Source organism: Anolis carolinensis, unplaced genomic scaffold, assembly GCF_035594765.1.
Source record: "Anolis carolinensis isolate JA03-04 unplaced genomic scaffold, rAnoCar3.1.pri scaffold_10, whole genome shotgun sequence".
Lineage (NCBI taxonomy): Eukaryota > Metazoa > Chordata > Lepidosauria > Squamata > Dactyloidae > Anolis > Anolis carolinensis.
The window spans coordinates 13,242,074-13,269,466 of NW_026943821.1; the positions used below are offsets into that span (position 1 = coordinate 13,242,074).

General features: G+C 40.9%; 1 protein-coding gene across 1 annotated transcript; it reads right to left on the reverse strand.

The window, feature by feature from the left end:
• Positions 1–384: 384 nt before the first annotated feature.
• On the reverse strand, positions 385–22,123 carry LOC100566448 (protein BTG3). The gene is made up of 5 exons (XM_003228211.3): positions 21,968–22,123; positions 9,866–10,063; positions 5,600–5,737; positions 4,133–4,355; positions 385–2,806 (listed from the first exon to the last, which is right to left on the reverse strand). The coding sequence occupies exons 1-5, from the start codon at positions 21,973–21,975 to the stop codon at positions 2,621–2,623; spliced, it is 753 nt and encodes a 250-aa protein (XP_003228259.2). The 5' UTR covers positions 21,976–22,123; the 3' UTR covers positions 385–2,620.
• Between the last annotated feature and the right edge of the window lie 5,270 nt (positions 22,124–27,393).

Here is a 27,393-nt window from a genome sequence, read left to right on the forward strand (position 1 = left end):
GGAAAGGCAGTGGGCGGGGTCATGCAAATTCCACATCAATGGAGAGAGTAAGTAACACTGAGGTGTTGTGGTGGAGGAAAAACAGAAAATCTAGGATGAAATTGTCGCCGTATGAAATCCTTAACTTGGGTGGTGGGCAGAATGGTGTTCGTGGAGGACATTGGCCGGGCTCTTGGACACGTTTATGGTGCTCTCTATAACCTGCAATGTCATTGGAGGGAGGACCATTAGTGTCCTTGCATGCAAAAATATTTTCCATTTCAATGGAAAACGAAGAAAGTCCAACTCATTGAACTGGGGAAACTATGTACTGTTATAAAGACAAATCTATGGGGTCCTAATGCAAATTAAGCCTGCATTAATGAATCCAGCAATATCAATTACTTGAATTAGGTACGATTTTTATTAATTCATTTAAAAAGGCTTTTTTCCATATAAAAAGTTTTCTTTAAAAAAGGCATTGTATCAATGGTGCATCAAAACAAGCTGCAGATAATAAAAGACATTTTGCACAATTCCATAAATTAAAAAAGCACACAGCTGTTATTTACAGGACATATATTAAACATCGTCAATAATAATAATAATAATACTTTGCCCCAACAAGTCACTTCCAGTCAAGCGCTTTAAAAAAATCCTTCAAATATATAATAAACTCTGCTTCATTCATAAATCTCTTTACAACAATATCACTTGAGGTAGGTGAAGTATTATTTATTTTTACAGCCATATGGCATCCCCAGAAAAACACACTGCCAATGGGCACAACCTTTTAAAACTCAGCTGTCTTTTTTCATTTATGTTTCCAAACAGTAAGATATAAAACTTAATGGCCCAGATCCACCTAATGTGCATCCACACTATAGAATTAATGGAGTTTGAAACTATTTTTTTATCACTATTGCTCAATGCTATGGAATCCAAGGGGTTGTAGTTTTATAGGGCTCAAAGCTACAGAATCATGGGATTTGTACTTTGGAAAAGTGGCAAACAAAGCTAAAGACCCTACAAAAATACAACTCCCAGGATTTCAAAGCATTGAGCCATGAAAGATAAAACTGCATTAATTCTATAGTATACATCAGGCCTGGGCAAACTTGGGCCCTCCAGGTGTTTTGGACTCCAACTCCCACAATTCCTAACAGCCTACCGGCTGTTAGGAATTGTGGGAGTTGCAGTCCAAAACACCTGGAGAGCCCAAGTTTGCCCAGGCCTGGTATAGATGCACCCAAAGAAAAGAGTCGTCGAATCAAGGCAACATAATGAGTTGACATAACCAACCCTCCATTGATGCAATGGAGCTACTTTATTAAGAATTAACAAGTGGATTTGGGCCAATGATGGGAATAGTGTGGCTCTCCAGATACTGCGGAACAATATCTCTCAGGACCCATGAATATTGCCATATAAAATCTAAATTATCTGCTTTGAACTGGATTATGCGCCAGTGTAGACTCATATAATCCAGTTCAATGCAGATAATGTGGATTGCATTGATAATCTATAGGTAAAGGTTCTCCCCTGACATTAAGTCTAGTTGTGTCTGACTCTGGAGTTGGTGCTCATCTCCATTTCTAAGCCAAAGAGCCGGCGTTGTCCATAGACACCTCCCAGGTCACACAGCCATTGGTATGACTGCATGGAGCACCGTTACCTTCCCGCTGGAGCGGTACCTATTGATCTATTCACATTTGCACATTTTTGAACTGCTAGTTTGGCAGAAGCTGGGGCTCACAGCAGGAGCTCACTCTGCTCCCTGGATTCGAACCCGCGACTCAGTGGTTGACATGCTGCGCCACGGGGGGCCCCTATATTATATGGCAATATCAATGGTGTGGAATGATGAGGTTTACAGTATCTGGAGAGCCACCTCAATTTGTGCCCAAAAGACAGAAGCGGAGGCACTGCATCTGGTGAAAATTTCAAAAGCTAGGACAGAGGAATAGGAAATGCATTCTACTTCTCTATTCCTTGCTCTATGAAGGACGGATTTTGAAAAATTGTATTCACATGAACAATGTATACAGAAGTCCATACCTCCTCTCCCCACAACTTTGGTAGCAGCAGGATTGACTTTCTTTTTAAAGTGCAACACACATACAAAGGCCTCCTCTACTTGTTTCCCAACTTTGCAGAAGTAGCCAAGGAAACGAAAACCGAGGGAAGAGGAGCCTGTTCTTAGATTTCACCCTCTGGGTGTCCCCAGAAGGTGAAAGGTAAGTAAGTACCTTTTTGGTTTCAAGTCTATCCTGCGGGACGACTGGATAGGCTTGAAACCATCTTCTTGTTCCCCAAATCCTCCATTTCTTTGCTCCCTTCTTCAACAAGGCAACATTCTGAGTGCACAAAAAAGTGCTGCAAATATATATATACACACACAAAATCGGAATGCTACAGTCGTTCAGCACCATAGAAACAAGGTGACACACGTGACGTACACCAAAGAGGGCACAACTAAGACACCAGCTATCTAGGATTCCTCCGTAAAAGAATTGCTACCTTCCCTGAGGGCTAAGGCTTAAAAGTAAGAGTCGCATTGTCAGTGGAGTCCCAACTTCTGGTCCTGAAGATGCTGGGGCAAGAGCTAGGGACCTCCGCCGTTGCCCCGCCACGCCGTCTTTCATGGTTTCGGGGCCCGTTTGGTGAGGCGCTTCACCAGGTTGGGGTTGGGTTGCCTGGCTGCCGGCTTTTTTGACGCACCGTTGGCATAGTAGAAGGTTAAGGGTTGGTACGTCGGGAGGTAGCTGACCATGCCTTGATGGCACGGGACCCACAGAGGCGCCGGGACGTAGAAATACTGGGCCGGCTTGGGAAAAGAAAGAAAGCAAGTTAAAATAGGGATGTTTTATTTCTGATATGGAACAATGCCATCCTAGCAAGTTAAGCATTTAACACCCACCACTATAAACGTTCAGGAAGACTGCTAAAAAGTTAGATGGAACTGTAGTTGTGCAATGCTTTTAGCCTTCTCTGCCAAAGAGTGCAAGTGCCTTACCCAACTACAAATCCCATAACCCCCATAGCATTGAGCCCTGGCAGTTACAGTGGTGTCAAATAATAATAATAATAATAATAATAATAATAATAATAATAATAATAATAATAATAATAATAATAATAAAAACAGGAAAAACTCAGCCGCTATCAGGACCTCAAGATTGAACTTCAAAGACTCTGGCAGAAACCAGTGCAGGTGGTCCCGGTGGTGATTGGCACACTGGGTGCCGTGCCAAAAGATCTCAGCCGGCATTTGGAAACAATAGACATCGACAAAATTACGATCTGCCAACTGCAAAAGGCCACCCTACTGGGATCTGCACGCATCATCTGAAAATACATCACACAGTCCTAGATACTTGGGAAGTGTTCCGACTTGTGATTTTGAGATATGAAATCCAACATATCTCTCTTGTTTGCTGTGTCATAATAAAATAATAATAATTATAATAGGCCCGGGCTGTGGCGCAAGCTGGTGAGCAGCCAGCAGAGACCAATCATTCTGACCAAGAGGTCATGAGTTCGAGGCCAGCTCGGAGCCTGCGTTTGTCTTTGTTCTATGTCAAGGCATTGAATGTTTGCCTTATATGTGTAATGTGATCCGCCCTGAGTCCCCTTCGGGGTGAAAAGGGCGAAATATAAATACTATAAACAAACAAACAAACAAATAAATAAATAATACTTTATTTATATACTGCTCTATCTCCTCAAGAGGACATGTGGACAAAACAGTCAATTGTCAAAAACAACTTGAACGCAGTAAGCATAATAAAACAACATCATAACAAGGCTAAAAACAGTTCAGTTAAAATAGAAGTAGTTACAGTTGGCATTAATTCCATAGCGCAGGGCCAGTCTGAGCCAGTTTGTTTTCTGCTGCTTAGAGACTATGACTCAAATGACATGAAAAAGAGTTTCCACCTTAATATTAGGAAGAACTTCCTGGTAGTAAGAGGTGTTTGGCAGTAGAATATGCTGCCTGGGAGTGTAGTAGAGCCTCCTTCTTTGGAGAGTTTTAAACAGAGATTGGATAGCCATTTGTCATGAGTGCTTTAGTTGTGTATTTCTGTATGGCACGGGGGGTTGGACTAGATGGTCTTTGTGGTCCCTTCCCAACTCTATGCTTCTACTATACCTGTTGCTGTTTGTTGCTGCTGTTGGTTTTCCATGGTTGGTATTTGCTCACTGCCATGGACTTTGCTGCCAGCTTGGCTTTCCCTTCGTCTTCTGATGAATATTCGGAGGTTGGAGACTCCGAATGGTAGTCCGATGTCTCCAGGTCAGGTGTTGTCTTGCCGCTGGCATTGCTGCTCTCTTCCTCATCCTTCACCGTGAAATAGTGGCTGTTCTCACTGAGCCTGAGTGGAAGGAGAGAAGCAGAAGGTTAGGCAGGAAGGGAGGGCTCTCACCTAGAAATGATAATATTTTATGAGATGTAGAAATTCAGAATGCAGAGCTTTCATTGTGGAATTTCAAAAATATTTTAAAAGCTGATAGTTACTGCTGATAATTCAACAACATTATTTATTACAGTCCATAGACTCATCAGAAAATGAACTGCTGACAATTCTAACTAAACTGAGCCAGGGGACACAGAGTCTTTTAAAGGGTCGGGCTTTAGCACAGCAGGTTAATCACCAAGCTGCAATAAATCTTGCCAATCAGAAGGTTGACAGTTCGAAGCCCTGGTCAGAGTGAGCTCCTGACCTTTAGCCCAGCTTCTGTCTACCTACTTGTTCGAAAACAAATGTTGAGTAGATAAATAGGAACAGCATTAATGCAGGGAGGTATGTAGGCTCAGCATTTTGATCAGAAAAAGAGGAAGCTTTACGAACAAAGAAAGCTCTTTGGCAGGGAGATGGAGCGACAGCACTCCCTGGTGGCCAGAACCGAGCACAGCCTCCAAAGATGCCAAAAGATGGAAAAACCTATATATACCTCTATCGGTTGTCTCTGTCTTGTCATTGTTATTTTTTTCCCGTGTCAGGAGCAACCGGAGTTGCTTCTGGAGTGAGAGAATTGGCAATCTGCAAGGACGTTGCCCAGGGGACACACGGATGTTTTGATGTTTCACCATCCTTGTGGGAGGCTCCTCTCATGTCTCCGCATGGAGCTGGAGCTGATAAGAGGGAGCTCATCCGCGCTCTCCCCGGGTGGGATTCGAACCTGGCAGCCTTCAGGTCAGCAACCCAACCTTCAAGTCACAAGGCTTTTATCCCCTAGGCCACCGGAGGCTCCTGTCGTCATTGTTATAATCGGCATTGAATGTTTGTCATATATGTGTTCTGTATTGTAGGAGAGAAGAAAAGTGTTCCAATCCCAACTAGCCACCCTATTTAGGGATGCTTCACACAGATTCCCTTTCAGAAGATACATTGTGGAGTTTTACATCATAATTGCAATGGAACACAAACAGAACTCTGCATGCAATGAGATGTGAATTAATCCATCAACCAAGCATAGCTGCAATCCTATGCATATTTACAACTGGGAATATACTCCCGTTGAGTACAATGGAGGCTCATGAATAAACATGTCAAGGATTGCAAAGTATGCAGTGCCCTCTGGGAAAAATTCCAGGTATATTCCAAAGTGTCCTTACCGACAGCAGACCTCTCCAGGGTCAATCCACATGGTGAATTCCCAGGGTAACTTTAATTCAGAATATTCCAGTCCACAGTCTTTGCAAGCTTTCAGGAGCGAATCATCGACAGGCTGATTCCTATTGATCCGGATACACCTGGTAGGGAGGAGAGAAGAGGAGGAGCTGTAGCTTAGAGCAAGACAAATCCCATGTGCCACTGAAACAGAAAGTATGCATGAGCCATTATTCAGTCAGGTTAGCCTTTCCTAACCTGGTGCTCCCCAAATGTTTGACTGCAAATGTCATCCGGTTCAGCACAAAAATGAATCCCAAACCACCCTTGAATATTCCTTACCAAAGAAACCCCTTTGAAATAGATGGGAGACTCAAAAAGGCACACACATTTATGTACTGTATTTACAAAAAGGTGTGTTATATATGTGCGTGGATACACACTTGTGTATTTACACAAAATGCACAATATATGCTTATACGTCTGGGCCAATTTCCGGCTTGAAAGAATCTTTGAATAGCTATTTCCTGTTTCTACAAAATACTATTTTGGTTCCACACAGACCTGAAATGGCCAAATAGGCTTCTACAAGTTATTTTTCATACCAGTCTTTGTGGGAGGTATTCATGTGGAGCCTGCTAAGATCCAGGGAAAGGAAAAACACTTCCCTTCCCATCGAAATCACATCAGATTATGAAGGACTTCCAAATGCAAACAAAAGAAAAAATATACACAACCAGTCCTCCTTATCTATAGAGTTTGTATCCACAGATTCCACCATTCATGGTTGAAAATAATAAAAAAATGATTTTGCAATGTTATAAGGGACATAATTTCAATCTGCCACTGTATTTTTGGTAGGATAGCCATAGTAAAGAGACTTTGGCCAATCTTCATTCTACCCTGCATAAAGCCACAGTAAGTTAAACCAATAAATATGCTCATTGCAGCCAAGCCAGGGTTCTTGTTTGCTCTTCTTAAATAGTTTGTAGACTAGCAAAAGCCAAATCAAAATACCTTTCAACTTTATTTTCCTTCTAGTACAAGTGTGCACAAACATGTAACTCTTTTTCATGGTTAAATTAGGAATCCAGTTTTATGGTTACATGGGAATGAAACCTTATGTGTCTAACAGTTATTTTGAATCTACCCAAACAACTGTACTTGGACAATTGGGCCCTTCCAGATTGGCCGTATATCCCAGGATCCAATCCCAGGTTTACCGCCAGATAATCTGGGATAAACAGAAAATCTGGGATCAGATCCTGGGATATTGGGCCTGTCTGGAAGGGTCCTCAGTCATTTTTACTCTCTCTGCTCCCCATGACACTCACTGAAATTGGCATGGATGACTTGGAAACAAACCACGCCTGAATCAGTTTGCTCCGGTACAGATCGTGCACAGTAATACAGTTTTATAGAACAAGGCCTGCCAAATAACATGGTGCAATAAATGTCATCCTAAGCTTTGCAAACAAAACTCCCTTCTGGCCCGCAGGTGAGCAGCACAGGTGGAGCAGCCGCCAGGTATGCAAACTGTGCTTCAATCAGTTACACCAATAGCCTTGAGGAATACAATGTAGGTCTTTCACGGCTCGCTCTGCAAACAACGCACTCTACCAAAAGGCATTAGATCATTGCTTGATGTGAACACCTGACCAACGGCTAGAGGACAAAGGACATCTGGGACGGCACTACACATCTCTTCGGGATGGCAAAATTAGTCCCACAAATTTGTTGCTGTTGAAGATGATGATGATGATGGCTCTTCTGAGAACTTTTTACATTTTTCTCTTTTGATTATTCAGATTTTATTACAAATATTCTTCCTAGGAACCTCTAGCTCCACTAATGCAATTCTATGATCAACTTCCAATAGAGTTTGTCCATAGGGTTGTGTTGGAACATGCCCTTTTGCATTTCCAGGTGAAGCATTTGCTAATTTTATTCTCCACAAATTGCTTTACTCGTTTTCTCCGCTACTTGACACGCAGCTGGAAAATAATATGTTCTCTCTCAACATCTGAATGTCCTCCATTGTGGAAGTTGACCACAGAATTCAAGTACAAAAAAATAGGTAAGATAAAGGTAAACTAGACATTGAGTCTAGTCGTGTCCGACTCTGGGGGTTGGCGCTCATCTCCATTTCTAAGCCGAAGAGCCGGCGTTGTCCGCAGACACCTCCAAGGTCATGAGGTCGGCACGACTGCATGGAGCACCATTACCTTCCCACCAGAGCGGTACCTATTGATCTACTCACATCTGCATGTTTTCAAACTGCTAGATTGGCAGAAGCTGGGGTAACAGTGGGAGCTCACCCTGCTCCATGGATTCAAACCTGTGACCTTTTGTTCAGCAAGTTCAGCAGCTCAGTGGTTTAACCCACTCCATCATCGGGGGCTACACAAAAAAAGTGGGCCTAGATTTATTATAGCTTTTCACTTTTTACAGGGATCCTCCACCCCATGAATATGGAGGGCTGACAACCATCACGTTTTTATAATACAATCGCCAATCTTTGAGATTTATAGTGTACTTTGGTGAGGCCAACTCCCCCGTGTCTTCCATTGGCGGGCTTTTGACGTTTCTGATAAAGAGAAAATGAACTTCCTTTCTAGTTAAACATGTTTTTTTTCCATCCAGTTGAAGCCACGACAGACCTCCATTTCCTTGACATTAAGCACAGCATGTTGTTTTTGTGATCATTTCTGCTGATTAAGCTCATCCTTGTGGTGAAAGCGTTGACAGAGGTTACTGCATTCGGCCATGTTCTTTTTTTTGTTATTTTGATTTTGTAAAAGAAGTCAAGCAGTGACCTTCTGGCGAGCCAAGAAACCTAGTCGGCTCGGATTCAACTGGAGGAGGGCTGTGTTGCAAGTCCAACGCCCTGAACTAAGAAAAGGAATGGAGCAAACTACCTTTCAGTGTCAAATCAAGAGAAATCTAGATCAGTCATGACTGCCTGTTATATGACATGTTATATTTTGGACTACAGCTCCGCAAATCATTTCTTCAGTCAGCATGGTGACTGACTGGAAAAGTATCTCTAGTATTTTGGATAGGACATTCTTATCTCACCTGGAGATACAAAGAATAGAAACAAAGATATTGTGCCTGTGACATATTTCCCTTTCACTGTGTGATGGCCTCTGAGGATGAGCAGTTTTCCCTTGACCATTAACATTTTTTTTTCGTGTCAGGAGCGACTTGAGAAACTGCAAGTCGCTTCTGGAGTGAGAGAACTGGCCGTCTGCAAGGAAGTTGCCCAGGGGACGTCCGGATGTTTTGATGTTTTTACTATCCTTGTGGGAGGCTTCTCTCATGTCCCCGCAAGGAGCTGGAGCTGATATTATTATTATTATTATTATTTTATTTTTATACCCCGCCCCATCTCCCCGAAGGGATTCAGGGCGGCTTACATGGGGTCTAGCCCGATAAAACAATCAAATATCAGTAACACAGCAATAAAACAATTATACCAATAAAACATCATAGAGGGAGCTCATCCGCGCTCTCCCCAGGTTGGATTCGAACCTGGCAGCCAACCCAACCTTCAAGTCACGAGGCTTTAATCCACTACGCCAAGGGAGGCTCCAATTAACAAAATCAAAAGCATGTACAGTAGAGTCTCACTTATCCAACATAAACGGGCTGGCAGAACGTTGGATAAGCGAATATGTTGGATAATAAGGTGGGATTAAGGAAAAGTCTATTAAACATCAAATTATATTATGATTTTACAAAATTAAGCACCATAACATCATTTTTTACAACAAATTTGACAGAAAAATCAGTTGAATACGTGGTAACACTATATAGTAATTACTGTATTTACAAATTAACATCGCAAATGTATTGAAAACATTGACTACTAGAAGGCAGACTGCATTGGATAATCCAGAACATTGGATAAGTGAATGTTGGATAAGTGAGACTCTACATCCGCTCATACAATCTCATTAGTTTAAACATGAATTTAGTGTGCCAAAGCAAAGAGCTTTTACAGGTGTGCCGAATACACACATATGCCGCTAGCTAAAAATAACAATAAAACAGCTAGGCAATGTTTTATTGTTTTAAATAATTTTTTAAAGGCAAGGATCTACCTCTTGATGTTGTTCAACTGCACACCCCATCACTCCTTCCTACTGGCAATAATGGTGAGGGTTAATGCGAGCTACAGTTCAACAACATGCAAAGGGACAACGAACCAAATGAAACTCCTCCCTCTTCGACTCAAAAGGAATGACAACCCATCCACTGCTGCTTACCTGTAAGCCTGTCCTTTGAGGGGCTTCTCTGGGTACCAGTGCCCGGTGTAGCGTTCACACAAGATGGCAACCAAGCGCTCGCCAAAACGCTCCACCCGTTGCTTGTCCACTTTCTCGTTCCGGTTCCTCACCATACGACAGAGAAACCGGACACCCTTTTCTACTTCTTCTTGCATGGTCGACTGTTGGTTTTGTATTCTGTGGACAAAACAGAGATCCTACTCAATCCTGGCAAAGCAGACAAGGTCAAGAAAAGTTACAGAGGGACCAGAATATAATTGAACTCATAGGAACACCCCAGTCCCATATCTTTCTTTTTTTATTTTTTTGCTGAGGCCAGGCAAATCCCTGTATCCACCTAGGCTGAGACACAAACACGAGAGATTTCCCGTTCAGCACAAGGAAGCCTTTTGTCTTCAAGTTGCAACACCGTCTAGTGAGTCGGCCGGCCGATGGGAGAGAAGTGACTCACTCGGCAGGAGGAAGGGAGATTGCAGGGCTGTTACATCAGGGCTCCGTCAGCTGGGTCACAACCGTGGTCTTACGCATTTACCCTTCAACAAAAGCAACCGTTTGGTGGCTATCGTCGTGGGAGGAACCCCGAGGGCATCTATGACAGCCTCCTCACCACCTACATGGCTCGAAGAACTGAGCTCCTTAACTAGTGATGTGTATGTGGTTGTCCATGTGTAGCCAATTCCTTCTTGCCACCACTGCCACTTATTTACTTCCTTTAAACCAGGGGTTCTCAATGCTTTTGACCACAACAGTGTCAACTATGGGGCAAACAGACACTCCAGCAAGACAGGGATGCAGATAGGAGCAAAATATGGGCACTGCTACCCAATCATAACTCTACTCCCAATAAAACATTTCTCTCCATCTCCAAGTGTTTATCATTGCAGTTAACTTAAAATATCAATGGAACATTTAAAAATACAGTGCAAGGGAGGGTGTTTGCAAAGTTACCAAAGGTATTCAAATACAGAATAGATTTAGGGATGGACAGGAGTCAGAAATACTATTGTAAGTACCATAGTTTCCCTTTCTCAAGAGTTCTGAAATTTGAAATACAGTAGAGTCTCACTTATCCAAGCCTTGCTTATCCAAGCCTCTGGATTATCCAAGCCATTTTTGTAGTCAATGTTTTCAATATATCATGATATTTTGGTGCTAAATTCGTAAATACAGTAATTACAACATAACATTACTGCGTATTCAACTGCTTTTTCTGTCAAATTTGTTGTAAAACATGATGTTTTGGTGCTGAATTTGTAAAATCATAACATAATTTGATGTTTAATAGGCTTTTCCTTAATCCCTCCTTATTATCCAAGATATTCGCTTATCCAAGCTTCTGCCGGCCCATTTAGCTTGGATAAGTGAGACTCTACTGTACCTCCAAATGCAAAAATTGTCCACCACATGGGTGGCTGACACAATGACACCTCTGCTTCCTCATGGGTCAATGCACTCAAACTTTGTTTCATGAACAACATTTTTTTAAAAAAAAATACTATACAAAATAACCTTCGGGCTATGTTTATAAGGTGTACAAAATCTAAATATGTTTTGTGTTTAGGTTTGGATCTCATCTCCAAGATCTTATTATATATACACAAACATACCAAAATCCAAAACATTTCTGGTCCCAAGCATTTCCGATAAGGGATTCTCAACCTTTCTCAACTTTTGCAAAAATAGCTAAAACATAAGATATGCAATAACAGAAAGCAACGCAATGCAGTTGAAACATTTGGATCAGAGAATTGAGAAATCTTTGCCTGCCAATGGAAAGACAACTCTAACCTCCCATTTTGGTTATGGTACAATACAGACTGTTCCTGACACTCATCTGATAGGGAATGACATCACAACAACCAATTAATAGTACTATAGTACACACCAGGGATATTTATTTTTTTATTTTGAAATCAACCTCCAGTATGCTGACCAAGCATTCCAGAAAAGTAATCCACAGGCAAACTAAGCTGTCTTTCATATTGCACAGGTCTTAGTGCAATGGCAACATGGCAACATCCTTTCCAAGTACAGTAATGTGATTTGCAATTTAGGATAAGGACTTTACAGTTTTTGGTGAGAAAGCAATAGTGCCTCCGCAAAGTACAATCCCCAGCATCCTATGGGATGTGGAATCAGAGGTGAAGCCAGGTCAAACAGTGCTACAGATGACTCACACAGGTGAGCCAGGGAACATTTGCTATCAAACAAGGCTGCGAACCAATCGGTTCTTGAGAGCAATGACTCAACATTCCTCAGAGCCCAAGCAAAACCCAGTCAAAAGGGCATTTTGAAAAGGGAGGGTGATTGCATATTGTTATCAACTCACATAATGAATCCCGATTTGGAAATCCATTGGGTGACCTTGATTAAATCACACTCTCTGTCCTCAATGACAGGGTCGCCTTTAGCTGGAAAAAAAGACTAGAAGGCATACTACAATCCAAGGGAAAAAAATAACTCCATCCTTTGCTAGTAGAGATCAAACATTGGCACTCTAAGGGAAACCTATCCTGAGGTTTTCCTGACAAGATCTGTTCATGTGTGGTCTCCAGAGTAATTCTCTTATCATCTATACACACTCTCCCACAACACCTAGAGCAACAGTACTTAGGAACGACTGCCCTGATTCGAATTCACCTTCCCCAACCAGTGAAGAAATACTGCATTGGTCCTATGACTCCAGACCACCCCCCAAACTGGTAAATACCATGCTGATTGGGGGCTTCTGGGAGTTGTAGTCCAACCAGGACAGTGGTTAAGAAAAGGCAAAGCACTCCAAATTGGCAAATTCAGAAACTGAACACAGGTCTCTCTCAATCCACATAACATTCTGTACTGCACTAGGGACCTTTTCACATTACACATTTATAGCACTACGATTGCACTTTAACAGCCATGGAATGAAATCCTGGGATTCGTAGTTTGGGAAGGCACTAATAATAATAATAAAACTTTATTTATACCCCGCCACCATCTCCCCAATGGGGACTCGGGGCGGCTTACATGGGGCCATGCCCAGGACAATACAATATAACAAAATATAAAAACAACATATCATAATACAATTAAACAATACAATAAATAATAATGTACAGTACAACACAAAGTCAAAAAAGGAAATATAACTAGAGCTGTGTTGTGTTCTAAACACTTCTCCCTACCAATATCAGGATTGCATAGGATGCTGCCGTGGCAGTAAAAGTGGAGTCATAGGGGTATGTTGTGTGAAAGGTCCTTAATCTTGAGCTAACATTTGACGTCCAGATATGATTATCCCTGTCCTCTCCTCAGAACAACAACACACCTGGAAATACAGTGATTGTTCACCTTGTCTCCACACTCACCCAGCACACCGGTAGTCAAGATCTGTACACTCATAGCCTTTGTATGAGCAAACCCTTCTCCCCTCCCAGTAAACTGGCCTGACCAACTTCCTGGAACAGCTTGTCTCAACCGACTATCTGTCGGTTATGGGACATGGAAGTACACAGTGAGTGGGTTGCAAAACTTTGCAACACAGAGAGATTGTGCTTGGAAGTGGGAAGCAAAACAAAAGCAGAAAGAGGCATGACTGTGTTAAAGGCCTGCCTTTATTACACATCAGCAAAGGCACACGGCTTGAGCACATGTGTGTTTATACACACATCGCCATTCTAACCACTAACACAAGGCAGTTAGGAGCTACACAAGGTTTATAGGTCCTTGTTGTTGACAGACCACTCCCTCTGTTTTCCAAAACCAGAAAGACATGAATGCTGCAAGGCATGATAAAAAAAAAACTTTGTTATTGCCCTGACTTTGGCCTCACCCCAACCTACTTTCCCAGAAATCATAGCACTCATTGTTTTCAATAGAAGTGGCTAAGACAAATCAAATCTAAGGTTTACTTAGTCTGCTGTTCTACTCCACATAGTGACCAACAATCTATAGGGAGCCCACAACATGACTGTAGAGGCACTGTGTTGCTCATGAACCCCAAAAATTAGCATTGAGAAGATAGCCACAACAACCCTCAATCCCTCAAGTCTGCAGATAGGAGTCGGTAGACTTCAGATTTGTGGGTCAGCAACCCAGCCTTCGGGTCAGCAGTTCAGCCGGCACAAGGGTCTAATTCATTGTGCCATCACAGCTCTATTGGAACTCAGATATCCAACAAATGGGTTCAGATACACTATAGTGGCTAAAAATGACATTCAAAATTCATTCAAAAGGCAGCCAAGGGGAAAACTCCTGAACATGATTTTTGAAGCCCCCTTAAGGTAAAGGTTTCCCCTGACGTTAAGTCTAGTCGTGTCTGACTCTGGGGGTGGTACTCATTTCTAAGCCAAAGAGCCGGCGTTGTCCATAGACACCTCCAAGGTCATGTGGCCGGCATGACTGCATGGAACGCCGTTACCTTCCCACCGGAGCGGTACCTGTTGATCTACTCACATTTACATGTTTTCAAACTGCTAGGTTGGCAGAAGCTGGGGCTAACAGGGGGAGCTCATCCCGCTTCCCGGATTCAAACTGCTAACCTTTTGGTCAGCAAGTTCAGCAGCTCAGCGGTTTAAGCCGCTGTGCCAACGGGGCTCCTTACCACCATGTAAACCATAATTTAACTCTTAACATTGTAAAAAGTTTTAATATTTAAGTAATACAGCCAGTGTAGTGGCTTGAATGTTGGACTAGAGGTACATCTTGCTGCACTTTGACTGCCATGGCTCAATGCTATGTAAACATGGGAATTGTAGTTTTGCAAGTTGTGAATCCAGGGAGAATAAGCTACTCATTGTAGGTGTCATTTTCTCCCCCTACCTGCCCCCCAAGTCCCAAGACCTAAGCACTCACTCATTACCTTTACTGTTTCTTGCATCAGCTGGCTCACCTGCCTCTGTCATCCTCAAAAGAGCCACACAGAAGTGAAAAAAACAAAGGCACGCACAAAGACCAGATGACATCATTGTAAAGGAGAGCCAAAAAGATTACACAGAAGCTGCTTCTGGGGTATTTACGAGCACAGAAATGAAACTTCAGGGTCTTGCACAGTTCTTTCCAACAGGACGCAAAGGACAAGCTGTGCGTCTCCTGTAGGCTCATGCAATCCGGTGCATCCCCTTCTCTCGCGAAACCAAGAGAAATCAATACAAAATTCCATTTAAAAAGTCACCCAAGGCTGACTTTTGGGAGAAGGGGAGTATATAAATTACGATAGATTGATTTCAAAAGCCCAAAGTGACATCCATGACAGACTACAAAGAGAAGCCATTGAAATCCACAAGCATGTGGACAATTTCAACAGAAAGGAGGAAAGCATGAAAGTGAAGGAAGGTCTGGCTACTAGTATTTAAAACTCTAAAATCAGGGCAGTAAATAAAGAACAACACTAAAAAACAGGAGAATTCCAGACAAGAAACAATCAGGGCCAGCTAATCGTCTCCCAAAGGATTCCCCCAGGCAGGAAGCAGCCAGACTTTGAAGCTGCAAGTCTATTCAATGCTAGTAATCAAGGTGATCCAACTGCAACATTCAGACTTGCTTCCAATAAATATGAGATCTTTCTCTCACCCTGGACATTATTCCAGATATATAAATGCTATTTGCCTAGTTTCCAACAAACCTCACAATTTCTGAGGATGCCTGCCATAGATGTGGGCGAAACATCAGGAGAGAATGCTTCTGGAACATGGCCATACAGCCCGGAAAACTCACAGCAACTCACTGACATCCAAATTTTGAGCATGAGATAAAAGTGATGAATTCGCCCACTGAATTAGTCTATTTCTCATCCAAACTGCAATCAGGCCATAGGTAATATGTACAATCTGTACTTCCAGATGGTTTGCAACCATTTCACACACCTTTTGAAACAGGAAACATTTGCCAAATGGCTAATCAGAAACAAAAGTGGAATAGAAATGGAACAGTCAGTAGCAAAACCCCATCTCGGCTCCCTTTAACCACCAGGATAAAGAGCATGGGACAAACTCAAAAATAGATTGCCTTGGGCACTTGCAACAATACAAACAGTCTTTATGTGAGTCTGCACTACACTTCATAACACTTTTGTACTTTCACAATTCCATCTTAAGAATACCCTGAGACCTCTAATTGGAGAAGTGCTCAGAATTTGGAGGATAATTGTGATTATTTTTATCTACACTCCATTCCATTGGTATTCAAGTGGTCTTACAAATAAAAGCAATATAACCAAAAACACACCAAAGATCAAAGATCAAATTATATTCTCACTATCATAAATTCAAAACAATTTAAAACATGCAACGAGAAAGTATAAAAAAACAATTTGAAAACGGAGCTGTCTGGAAAAAATATTTTCTTTATGACAACAACCAGGTTTGGGATAATGCGGTGTTATGGTCCAAAAATTATCAGCACTCTTCAAAGTAAGTTTTTCACCATCTTAGTTAGGCACAGCCGGAGGATTAGCTGTCTTTATCCAAATAGTTCAATTTAATCTAAACAGAAAGGGGCTACATATTTATACCGCAATAAGCCACAGACTTAATGTAGTCTATGTTATGTATGTGTGTAAGTTGTTCTGATACCCAGCAAATGCTCCCAAAAGGTTCCAGATTCCATCTCATCTTGGGGGTTAAACAAGGTCAGTCCTGGTTAGTATCTAGATAACGGACCACCAATGAATACCAGGAGTGTTGGTGATATTTCCAAGAAAGGAACTGGCAAAACCACATTTGCATGTTCCCTGCCTTAGAAAATTCTTACGAAATTCAGGGGGTTGCCGTAAGTTAACAGGCAATTTGAGGGTATGAACACACACACCAAATGATACCGAAGTGCCCTCTTGTCTTCTCATGAAGTCACCCAAATTCAACTATTCCACTCAATAGAGTAAGGGGGTTTCCTTATTCTCCTTGGCTTTCGGTTCTTCTCCATCTAAAGTTCAATAAGTTTTTATCCACCCCCAGGAAACTCCTTGCCAGGGCTTTGGAAGAGAGGGGGTGCCACAAACCAATCCATGCTAGCGCAGCTTTATGGCTATGCAGCAGAAAGGAAAATAAACACAGGACGTCCATGGACCAAAACAAGACCTTCAAAGAAATTACTTGCAGACCAGTCTTGAGACTAGCTTGTCGCTGTGAGTTCAAGTCATTTACAACTAATAGTGACAATTATAGGATTTTCTGAAGCTGAGAGTGTGGGTTTCCATGGCCAAACAGGGATTTGAATCCTGGTCCTCAGTGCCATAGTCCTGCACTCAAGCCACTAAACCACACAGGCTTGACCCAATATGGCACAGAGGTTTCAGTGCTGTACTAGGATTTGGGCAAATTCAGATAATAGGTGCCAATTGCAAATGTCGTGTAAGTGATTTTGCGCTGGATTGGGACCTGTTCAATCTGTTTCTATTGGGACAGTTAACATAACAACAACAACAACAACAACAACAACAACAACAACAACAACAACAACAACGTGTTGTCGAAGACTTTCATGGCAGGAATCACTGGATTGTTATGTGTTTTCTGGGCTGTATGGCCATGTTCCAGAACATGGCCATACAGCCCAGAAAACACACAACAAGCCAATAATTATGATGATAATAATAATAACAACTTTATTTTTATATCCTGCCTCTATCTCCCCGGAGGGACCCGGGGCGGCTTACATGTGGAACACACGCCCAATCCAACAACAATTAAAACCAACTATAGATTAAAACAGAACTCAATAAAATCAAGAACACTACAAACGACAATAACATAACATCAAAGCTCACTGGCCTGTTGAAGAAACCATTGACCTTCTCAAACTTGCATTATATTTTGGTGCCTTCTGGTTGACCTATGCAATACAACCTATTAAAGGTCTCACTGATGTTTATTCCGGATTTTGAACATGGCACATCAAATTGGAAACAACCATCTCCCATTGTCAGTCTGAACAGATGTGAAAAGACAACAGCAAGAGTTAAATTTGTTTAAATCTTGGAAGCTAAGTAGAGCCATCCCTGGTTAGTACTTGGCTGGGAGACTGTCAATAATGACCAGGTGTAGTAGGCAATATTTCAGGGGATGGAGCTTGCAAACCACTTTTTGGTACCTCTTGCCTCAGAAAACCCTCTAGATTCATGGGGTAACTAGAAGTCGACCAGAAAATTAAAAGGCTCAAGCATAGGAATACTTGGAAAAGCTCCTTTTTTGGGATTATGATCCAAAAAGCAAGTGACCTGGAATAGCCTTGCTAGGAGAAAACACAACAGCATGCGAAACGACCCGGTATGAACTCAATTCTATCTAGACGGGATTGTGGTATGACTCAAGCATGGCTAATTCTGCAGAGAATTGAGCTTTTTAAGAAATCAAGCCCACAGTCACACTTTCAGTACAAGCATCAGTCATAACTCTACACAGCAATCTTTGGCCAAGGAGAAAGAAGCATCTCTTAGTACAACCAATACTAATTTAGCCACCTCAGCTCAGAACCTGGCCAAATTACAGTTCCCAGAATCCCTTAGCCAGCATGATCAGAAGTCCAAATACTTTTCCCAAGTCCAAGTATGATCACAATGTAGTACTTGGTGACCACGTATTAGCCCCCACTAGGTATTGTATGATGAGAATACATTTTATGTCAGGCATGGGCAAACTTTGGCCCTCCAGGTGTTTTGGACTTCCAACTTCCACAATTTTTAACAGTCGGTCTGCTAGGAATTGTGGGAATTGACGTCCCAAACACCTGGAGGGCCAAAGTTTGCCCATGCCTGACATAAAATGTATTCTCATCATACAATACCTAGTGGGGGCTAATACGTGGTCACCAAGTACTACTTCACACCCTGCAACAGTTCATTTACAATAGAACTATGATCCTCTTTTAAGGGTCATGGTGACATCCTATGAAATTCTAGGATTTGTAGTTTAGTTTCAAGTGGTGGTTTAGGTATTGAACTATGATGCTGGAGACCAGGGTTTTGAGGTTCTACTCAGCCATACAAATCCACTAGATGATCTCAGGTGAGTCATACTCTCTCAGCCCCAAGAAGCATAGAGATAAGAGTGCACTCAACAACTTTTGATTTCAGAAAGCTCTCCATATTTGGAACCCAGAATTCCAAAGCAGTTAAGACGAAAAGTACAATAAAGTGGAAAGCTAAGCAGGGTCTGTCCTTGTTAGTCCTTGGACGGGACACCACCAACCCAATACTACAGACAACATTTAAGAGTAAACCACTTCTGAGGATCCCTTGCCTAGGAAAACCACATGAAACCCATAGTAAGTCTGGTTTGCTGTGAGTTTTCCGGGCTGTATGGCCATGTTCCAGAAGCATTCTCTACTGACGTTCCACCCACATCTATGGCAGCCAATTTCAGAGGTTGTGAGGTTCTCGAACATGGCCATACAACCAGGAAAACTCACAGCAACCCAGTGATTCCAACCATGAAAGTCCAACAGGCATCTTGAAGGCACATTTTGTAAAGGGTCATACTAGAAAAAGATCCCAAAAGCCAGGAAAGGGGCTGCCAGACCAAAGCCCCATCTACGCAACCAAATGCCATTTCAAACTGCATTATATGGCCATGTAGATGAAGCCCAAATTGCCCATGCTAGGCCAAATGTCCTCATTAAATGTAAGGTAATAAGAACCCAAAACATAGGCAGAAAAAGCAGGCAAAGGAAAGAACAGCAACCACTTTGTTTAATGATAAAAGTCAATACTGGAGAGAGGGAGTGTCTGGGGTGGAGGCAAACATCCCCAACCCAGATCACCCTGATGACAAAAGACCCAGGTTGCACAACAGAGAATGTTATGGGCAAGTTTCATCAGCCTTTGGTTTAGAAGCACATCAAAACAGAAAGAGGAAATGCATCAAAACAGAAGAGGAACTGCCAACCAGTGAAGACAAAGGAGAAGCAAAGGGCAGAGGGAGGGATAGAGAGGGTGGGTAGAGGGGGCAAGGAGGAGAGCGAAACAAAAGGCCTATTCCAGCCTGAATAACAGCAACAACAACAACAATAATGTCTAGAATCACTGGCTTGCTGTGACTTTTCCAGGCTGTATGGCCATGTTCCAGAGGCATTCTCTCCTGACGTTTTACCCACATCTATGGCAGGCATCCTCAGAGGTTGTGAGGTTTGTTGGAAACTAGAGTTCATATATCTGGAATGTCCAGGGTGGGAGAAGGAACTCTGAAGTTGCAAGGCTATTCAACGCTAATCAAGCTGGGCAATTGCAACATTAACACTTGCCTTCAACAGACAACAGTTCTTTCTCCCACCCTTGAAATTATTCCACAGATATATAAACCCCACTTACCTGGTTTCCAACAAACCTCACAACCTCTGAGGATGCCTGCCACAGATGTGGGCAAAACGTCAGGAGGGAATGCTTCTGGAACATGGCCATACAGCCTGGAAAACTCAGTGATTCTGGCCATGAAAGCCTTCGACAACACAATAGCACAAGCCAACAATATCAAACTTTTTGTAATCATCAGAAATTAGAATAGCACACTTTAAATCAATTTTTAATGCTGATTTTCAATACCTATGCCTTTATTTTTTCCATCGCGCCAACTTTTTAAAATAGGACAAATGGTAAATTACACCTACTGTAAAGTGTGCACATTTCACATCATATCGGTGTAACACAAGCCAACAAGTATATTTTACCAGATAAAATTTTACATCATTTTGATATCGTTTTTTTGTACTTAATTCAGATCTGTGTTTATTTTTTTCTCCACCACGTGTAGTTTTTGTGATGAGTCTATTTGAATAATTAATTCATTTACGCACCGATATCAACAGAACCTAATTAACCATAAGGCAGGAACTATTTTTCATCAGATATAATTTCAGGTCATTCTTATAGAGCAGTGGTTCTCAACCTGGGGTCTCCAGATGCTTTCAGCCTTCAACTCCCAGAAATCCTAAAAGCTGGTAAACTGGCAGGGATTTCTGGGAGTTGTAAGCCAAAAACATCTGGGGACCAAGTTGAGAATCACTGTTACAGAGTTTTTTGCACTGAATTCAGATCTGTTTTTATTTTTTCACGTCTAGTTTCGGTTATTAGGCCAATCAAATAATCAACAAGAAAATTTTATTTACATACCGCTCTATCTCCCAAAAGGGACTCAGGGCGGTTTACACATGGTAAACATTCAATACCAACATAGAGCGTACAACACACCAGTAATAAAAACAACAAAGCACAATAGCGATTAAAAACAACAATTAAAACAATGTACTCATTTGAAATATGAAATAATTTCAAATTACTCCATTGGATGAGTTGACAACGGAGTAATTTGAAATTATTTCATATTTACACACCGATATCAACAGAATCTAATTGATATCAGTGTGTAAATGCATTAAATTGATTAGCCTCATCGCAAAAACTACACGTGATAAGAGAAAAAAACAAAACACAGATCTGAATTCAGCGCAAAAAAATGACCTAAAATTATATCTGATGAAAAATACTTGTTGGCTTGTGTAATTTACACCCAGACATAGAACCTGGTGGCCTCTCAACGCCCAATAAATGCCATTTGCTGTGCTAAAACTGGCATTCTTATTAATATTATTATTATTATCCTGTGCCCACTTTGCCCAAGAGCAAGAAACAATGAACTCAATGAACTGAGTAAGGAGGCTTTCAAAGAGCACAAAAGGCAATTTTTCCAAACACAGAGTTGCTCATCTGGACTGCAACTCCCAGAATCCCCCTGCCAACAACTTTGGGCATTGAGATCTATATAAAGAATGGGATTAAAAACTGGATTTTGACTTTGAACGTTTCCAGGTCGGGGCAGGGACTTTGAGTAAGGGGTTGAAAGGGGAAGGAGGAGAGGAAAAAGGAAGCGAAGGAAAAGAACTAGAGTTACTTGATAAAGGAGAAAAAGAACTGAATTGGGGTGCTGACTGGAGAGCTGAAAAATGCATCAGATCAGAGAAGAAAGATCCCAAACCAAAGGAAGAGAGATCCACTAGGCGACCACACTGAATTATATTATAATCTAGCAAATAAAAATAACATTGCAACATAAACAAAAGAGCAACAGAGATCCAAAAGAAGGTCTCCTTCCCCTCCAATCTTTCCAGCCTTACCCAGCCATTGCAACGTGTTGCTCTTGCACTCCCTGCCACGCGGTCCCCACTCCTGAGCAAACTCCCAGCACTCGTGTCCCTCCGTCCAGCCCCTCTGACTCATATCAAGGCGGGCCCGGGAAAAGAGGCGGGGCTTTCTCCGCCCACCGCTATACGTCACTGACCATAAAAGGAGATCCTGGGCGCGTGGGAACTTCCAGGGCAAGTGCTAGGGAGGGAGCTGCAAAGAGCCGGATCAATGCTAGGGGGCGCTGCCGATCTCGGCCCAGGCGCTGCATTGAAATGAAAAGATGGTTTCAGAATAATCATAACACTATATACAGTAGAGTCTCACTTATCCAACACTCGCTTATCCAACGTTCTGGATTATCCAACGTATTTTTGTAGTCAATGTTTTCAATACATCGTGATATTTTGGTGCTAAATTCGTAAATACAGCAATTATTACATAGCATTACTGCGTACTGAACTACCTTTTCTGTCAAATGTGTTGTATAACATGATGTTTTGGTGCTTAATTTGTAAAATCATAACCTAATTTGATGTTTAATAGGCTTTTCCTTAATGCTTCCTTATTATCCAACATATTCGCTTATCCAACATTCTGCTGGCCCGTTTATGTTGGATAAGTGAGACTCTACTGTACTGCATATAAAACACGATTTTTTGTTCCTAGGTTATAAATGTCATTTCCTAAAACTGCAAGAACCTTGTTTTGAATGGTTAAAAAATTTAATATTAAGGAAAATTACACCACTTTTTATTCCTAAGTTATAAATGTCATTTCCTAATTGATTCTGCCATAAAAATATATACAGTAGAGCAGGGGTCCTCAAACTTTTTAAGTGGAGGGCCGATTCATGGTCCCTCAGATTGTTGAGGGGCCAAATTATCATTTGGAAAAAAAAACCGAACAAATTCCTATGCTCACTGCACATGTCTTATTTGTAGTGCAAAAACCCCCCTCCAGCAACAATTATTTATTTATTTATTTACTACATTTATACCCCACCCTCTCTCACCCCGAAGGGGACTCAGAGTGACTTACAAGTTGTATGTACATACAATATATTATATTATTAGCATAGCACAATATTAGCATTATATATTACTATATTGTACTATACCATTATACCGTAATATTATTAGTAATATTACATTTAATATATAATTAATATTATTATATTGTATTATTATTATTATTATTATTATTATTATTAGCCGCCCTGAGTCCCCTATTGGGTGAGAAGGGTGGGGTAGAAATACTGCAATAAATAAATAAATAAATTGTATTACATTATAATATTACTATCAATATTATATGTATACACAATATATTATATTATTACCATATCATTTATTTACAATATTTCATTTACAATATTGGTAAATGAAAGAACAATACAACATTTAAAAATAAAAATAATTTTAACCAACATACTGTAAACTTATCAGGATTTCAGTGGGAAGTGTGGGCCTGCTTCTGGCCAATGAGATAATCAAGTAGGATTGTTGTTGTTGTTGTGCCTTCAAGTCAATTCAGACTTTGGGCGAGCCTAAGTCTAAAATTGTGGGCGGGGGCCAGGTAAATGGCCTCGGAGGGCCGCATCCGGCCCCCGGGCCTTAGTTTGGGGACCCCTGCAGTAGAGTCTCACTTATCCAAGCCTCGCTTATCCAAGCTTCTGGATTATCCAAGCCATTTTTCAATATATCGTGATACTTTGGTGCTAAATTTGTAAATACAGTAATTACTACATAACATTACTGGGTATTGAACGACTTTTTCTGTCAAATTTGTTGTATAACATGATGTTTTGGTGCTTAATTTGTAAAATCATAACCTAATTTGATGTTTAATAGGCTTTTCCTTAATCCCTCCTTATTATCCAACATATTCGCTTATCCAACGTTCTGCTGGCCCGTTTATGTTGGATAAGTGAGACTCTACTGTATATGGAAAAGTTTATTAAACTGTAAGAACTTTGTTTTGAACAGTTTAAAAATGTAATATTAAGGAAAATTACAAACTTTTGAATTTCAGGTAGTAATAATAATAATTAATAATAAATCACACAGTCTATAAAATAACAACAACAACAACAACAACAATAATAATAATAAATCACACAGTCCTAAACACTTGGGAAGTATTTGACTTGTGATTTTGTGATACAAAATCCAGCATATATATCTCGTTTGCTGTGACATACTACATCTTTGTATCAATAATAATAATGATAATAATAATAATACAGTAGAGTCTCACTTATCCAACATAAATGGGCCGGCAGAATGTTGGATAAGTGAATATGTTGGATAATAAGGAGGGATCAAGGAAAAGTCTATTAAACATCAAATTAGGTTATGATTTTACAAATTAAGCACCAAAACATCATGTTGTTCAACAAATTTTACAGAAAAAGTAGTTCAATACGCAGTAATGCTATGTAGTAATTACTGTATTTATGAATTTAGCACTAAAATATCATGATGTATTGAAAACATTGACTACAAAAATGTGTTGGATAATCCTGAACATTGGATAAGCGAATGTTGGATAAGTGAGACTCTACTGTAATAATTGGTTGCTGTGAGTTTTCCAGGCTGTATGGGCATGTTGAAAGTTTGAGACTTTCGGAATGTTGGAAAAATATATTCAGGATGATTCATAACTGTATATTATTATTATTATTATTACACAATAAACAAGATAGATATGCTGAATTTAGTATCACAAAATCACAAGTCGAACACTTCCCAAGTGTTTAGGACTGTGTGATGTATTTTCGGATGATGCGCGCAGATCCCAGTAGGGTGGCCTTTTGCAGTTGGCAGATCGTAATTTTGTCAATTTCTATTGTTTCCAAATGCCGGCTGAGATCTTTTGGCACGGCACCCAATATGCCCATCACCACCAGGACCACCTGTACTGGTTTCTGTTCAATCTTGAGGTCCTGATTGCGGCTGAGTTTTTCCTGTTGTTTTTCATCCATGCGACTGTCACCTGGGATGGCAACATCAATGATCCAAACCTTTTTCTTTTCCACAACTGTGATGTCTGGTGTGTGCCTCAAGTACGACCTCCCACAGTATCTTTGTGTGCTCATTTTCCAATACTTTTGCAGGTTTGTGATCCCACCAGTTCTTTACTGCTGGCAGGTCGTACTTGAGGCATAAGTTCCAATGAATCATTTGGGCCACATAGTTATGTCTCTGTTTGTATTATTATTATTATTATTATTATTATTATTATTATTATTATTATTACAATAGAGTGTCACTTATCCAAGCCTCGCTTATCCAAGTTTCTGGATTATCCAAGCCATTTTTGTAGTCAGTGTTTTCAATATATCGTGATATTTTGGTGCTAAATTCGTAAATACAGTACAGTAGAGTCTCACTTATCCAATGTTCTGGATTATCCAACGCATTTTTGTAGTCAATGTTCTCAATTCATCGTGATATTTTGGTGAAAATTCGTAAATACAGTAATTACTACTTGGCATTACTGCGTACTGAACTACTTTTTCTGTCAAATTTGTTGTATAACACAATGTTTTGGTGCTTAATTTGTAAAATCATAACCTAATTTGATGTTTAATAGGCTTTTCCTTAATCCCTCCTTATTATCCAACATATTCGCTTATCCAACGTTCTGCTGGCCCATTTATGTTGGATAAGTGAGACTCTACTGTATTGGAAATGGGTCTAGTTTATGGAGCAGGGCTGAGGGATGCATGTCTGTTGCTAGCTTCAATTCCCATCCAAGGAAGGATTAATATCTTTACATCGTAAGCACTTAAAAGAAATTGGTGTCTCCATGTAGATATTTCAGACATTGATTCCTGCAAACAATGCCTCCACTCACTCCTCTCCCCAAGGCTGCCTGAGGCTTCCCTGAACTAAATCCAATCATGTTTCTCACCATAATAGACCTATGGAATCAATTACAGGTTGACACGTCTATATGTATGTAGATTTCCTTTATTCCCTGCGTCTATTGTCTTTGCTATGTAGATATGTTCCTGTAGTTGCCTGAGGCTTTCCCAGTAGTAAAAGGAGGAGGGATTTTCCCAGGAACTATCCCTTCTCAGGTGAGCTGTCCCTTTTCTTATGCAAAGCATTCATCCAGACTGATACACTTTGCAGGAGACCTAGATAAGGTAGAAACTGCCACAACTGGTTTGTGGATGGTTGGGACTCTCCCTGGACGTCTGGCTGTGGAAATTGTTTCGATGAGCGCAAATGTTATGACTGTGTCACTAAATTAATCCCAAGTTTTTGGTGTTGCATGCCTTCCAACATATAGAATAGAACTGAGTAACTTTATTGCAATTGTACATTGTACAACGAAATGAAATGCTTTCCCATCACAACACATCACAAAACAACACACCCATTCCTCCACACTCTAACCTCCACCGTACAGCCCCCAGTGGCACATCAATCTGAAACCATGGAGTTCAATATACAGTAGAGTCTCACTTATCCAACATTCGCTTATCCAACGTTCTGGATTATCCAACACATTTTTGTAGTCAATGTTTTCAATACATCATGATATTTTGGTGCTAAATTCATAAATACAGTAATTACTACATAGCATTACTGCGTATTGAACTACTTTTTCTGTAAAATTTGTTGTATAACATGATGTTTTGGTTCCTAATTTGTAAAATCATAACCTAATTTGATGTTTAATAGACTTTTCCTTGATACCTCCTTATTATCCAACATATTCACTTATCCAACATTCTGCCGGCCCATTTATGTTGGATAAGTGAGACTCTACAGTAATTATAGTTCAAGGATAAAAGCTATCTCTGTCTGTTTGTCCTTGCCTTTGTCACCCTATACTGTCTGCCATATGGTAATAATTCAAAAATAGAAGATCCTGGGTGTATATGTATTCATCAGGGGTTTCCTTTACTGTTCTTTGAGGTTGAGAGAATGTGACTTACACAAGCTTATGCAATGAGTTTCCATGGCTGAGAAGGAATTCGAACCCTTGTTTCCAAAGTAATCATACATCATCATCATAGTTTTTTTAAATCGTGTCAGAAGCAACTTGAGAACATACTACAAGTCGCTTTTGGTGTGAGAGAATTGGCCGTCTACAAAGACGTTGCCCAGGGGACGCATAGATGTGTTGCTCGGAGGCTTCTTCATGTCCCTGCAAGCTAGAGCTGACAGTCGGGAGCTCACCCTGTCTCACAGATTCGAACCGGCAACCTTCAAGTCAGTAACCCAACGTTCAGGTCAGCAATTCAGCCAGCACAGGGGTTTAACCCATTGTGCCATAGGTGATCATTCGAGCTGAGTATTATTGTCTTCCAAGGTTATAGGGTTTGTGTGACTGTAAAGAACTTTTCTGAAGTCTTTCACATTGAGGACATAGATTTCTATGTAGAAGTCAGTACCAAGAA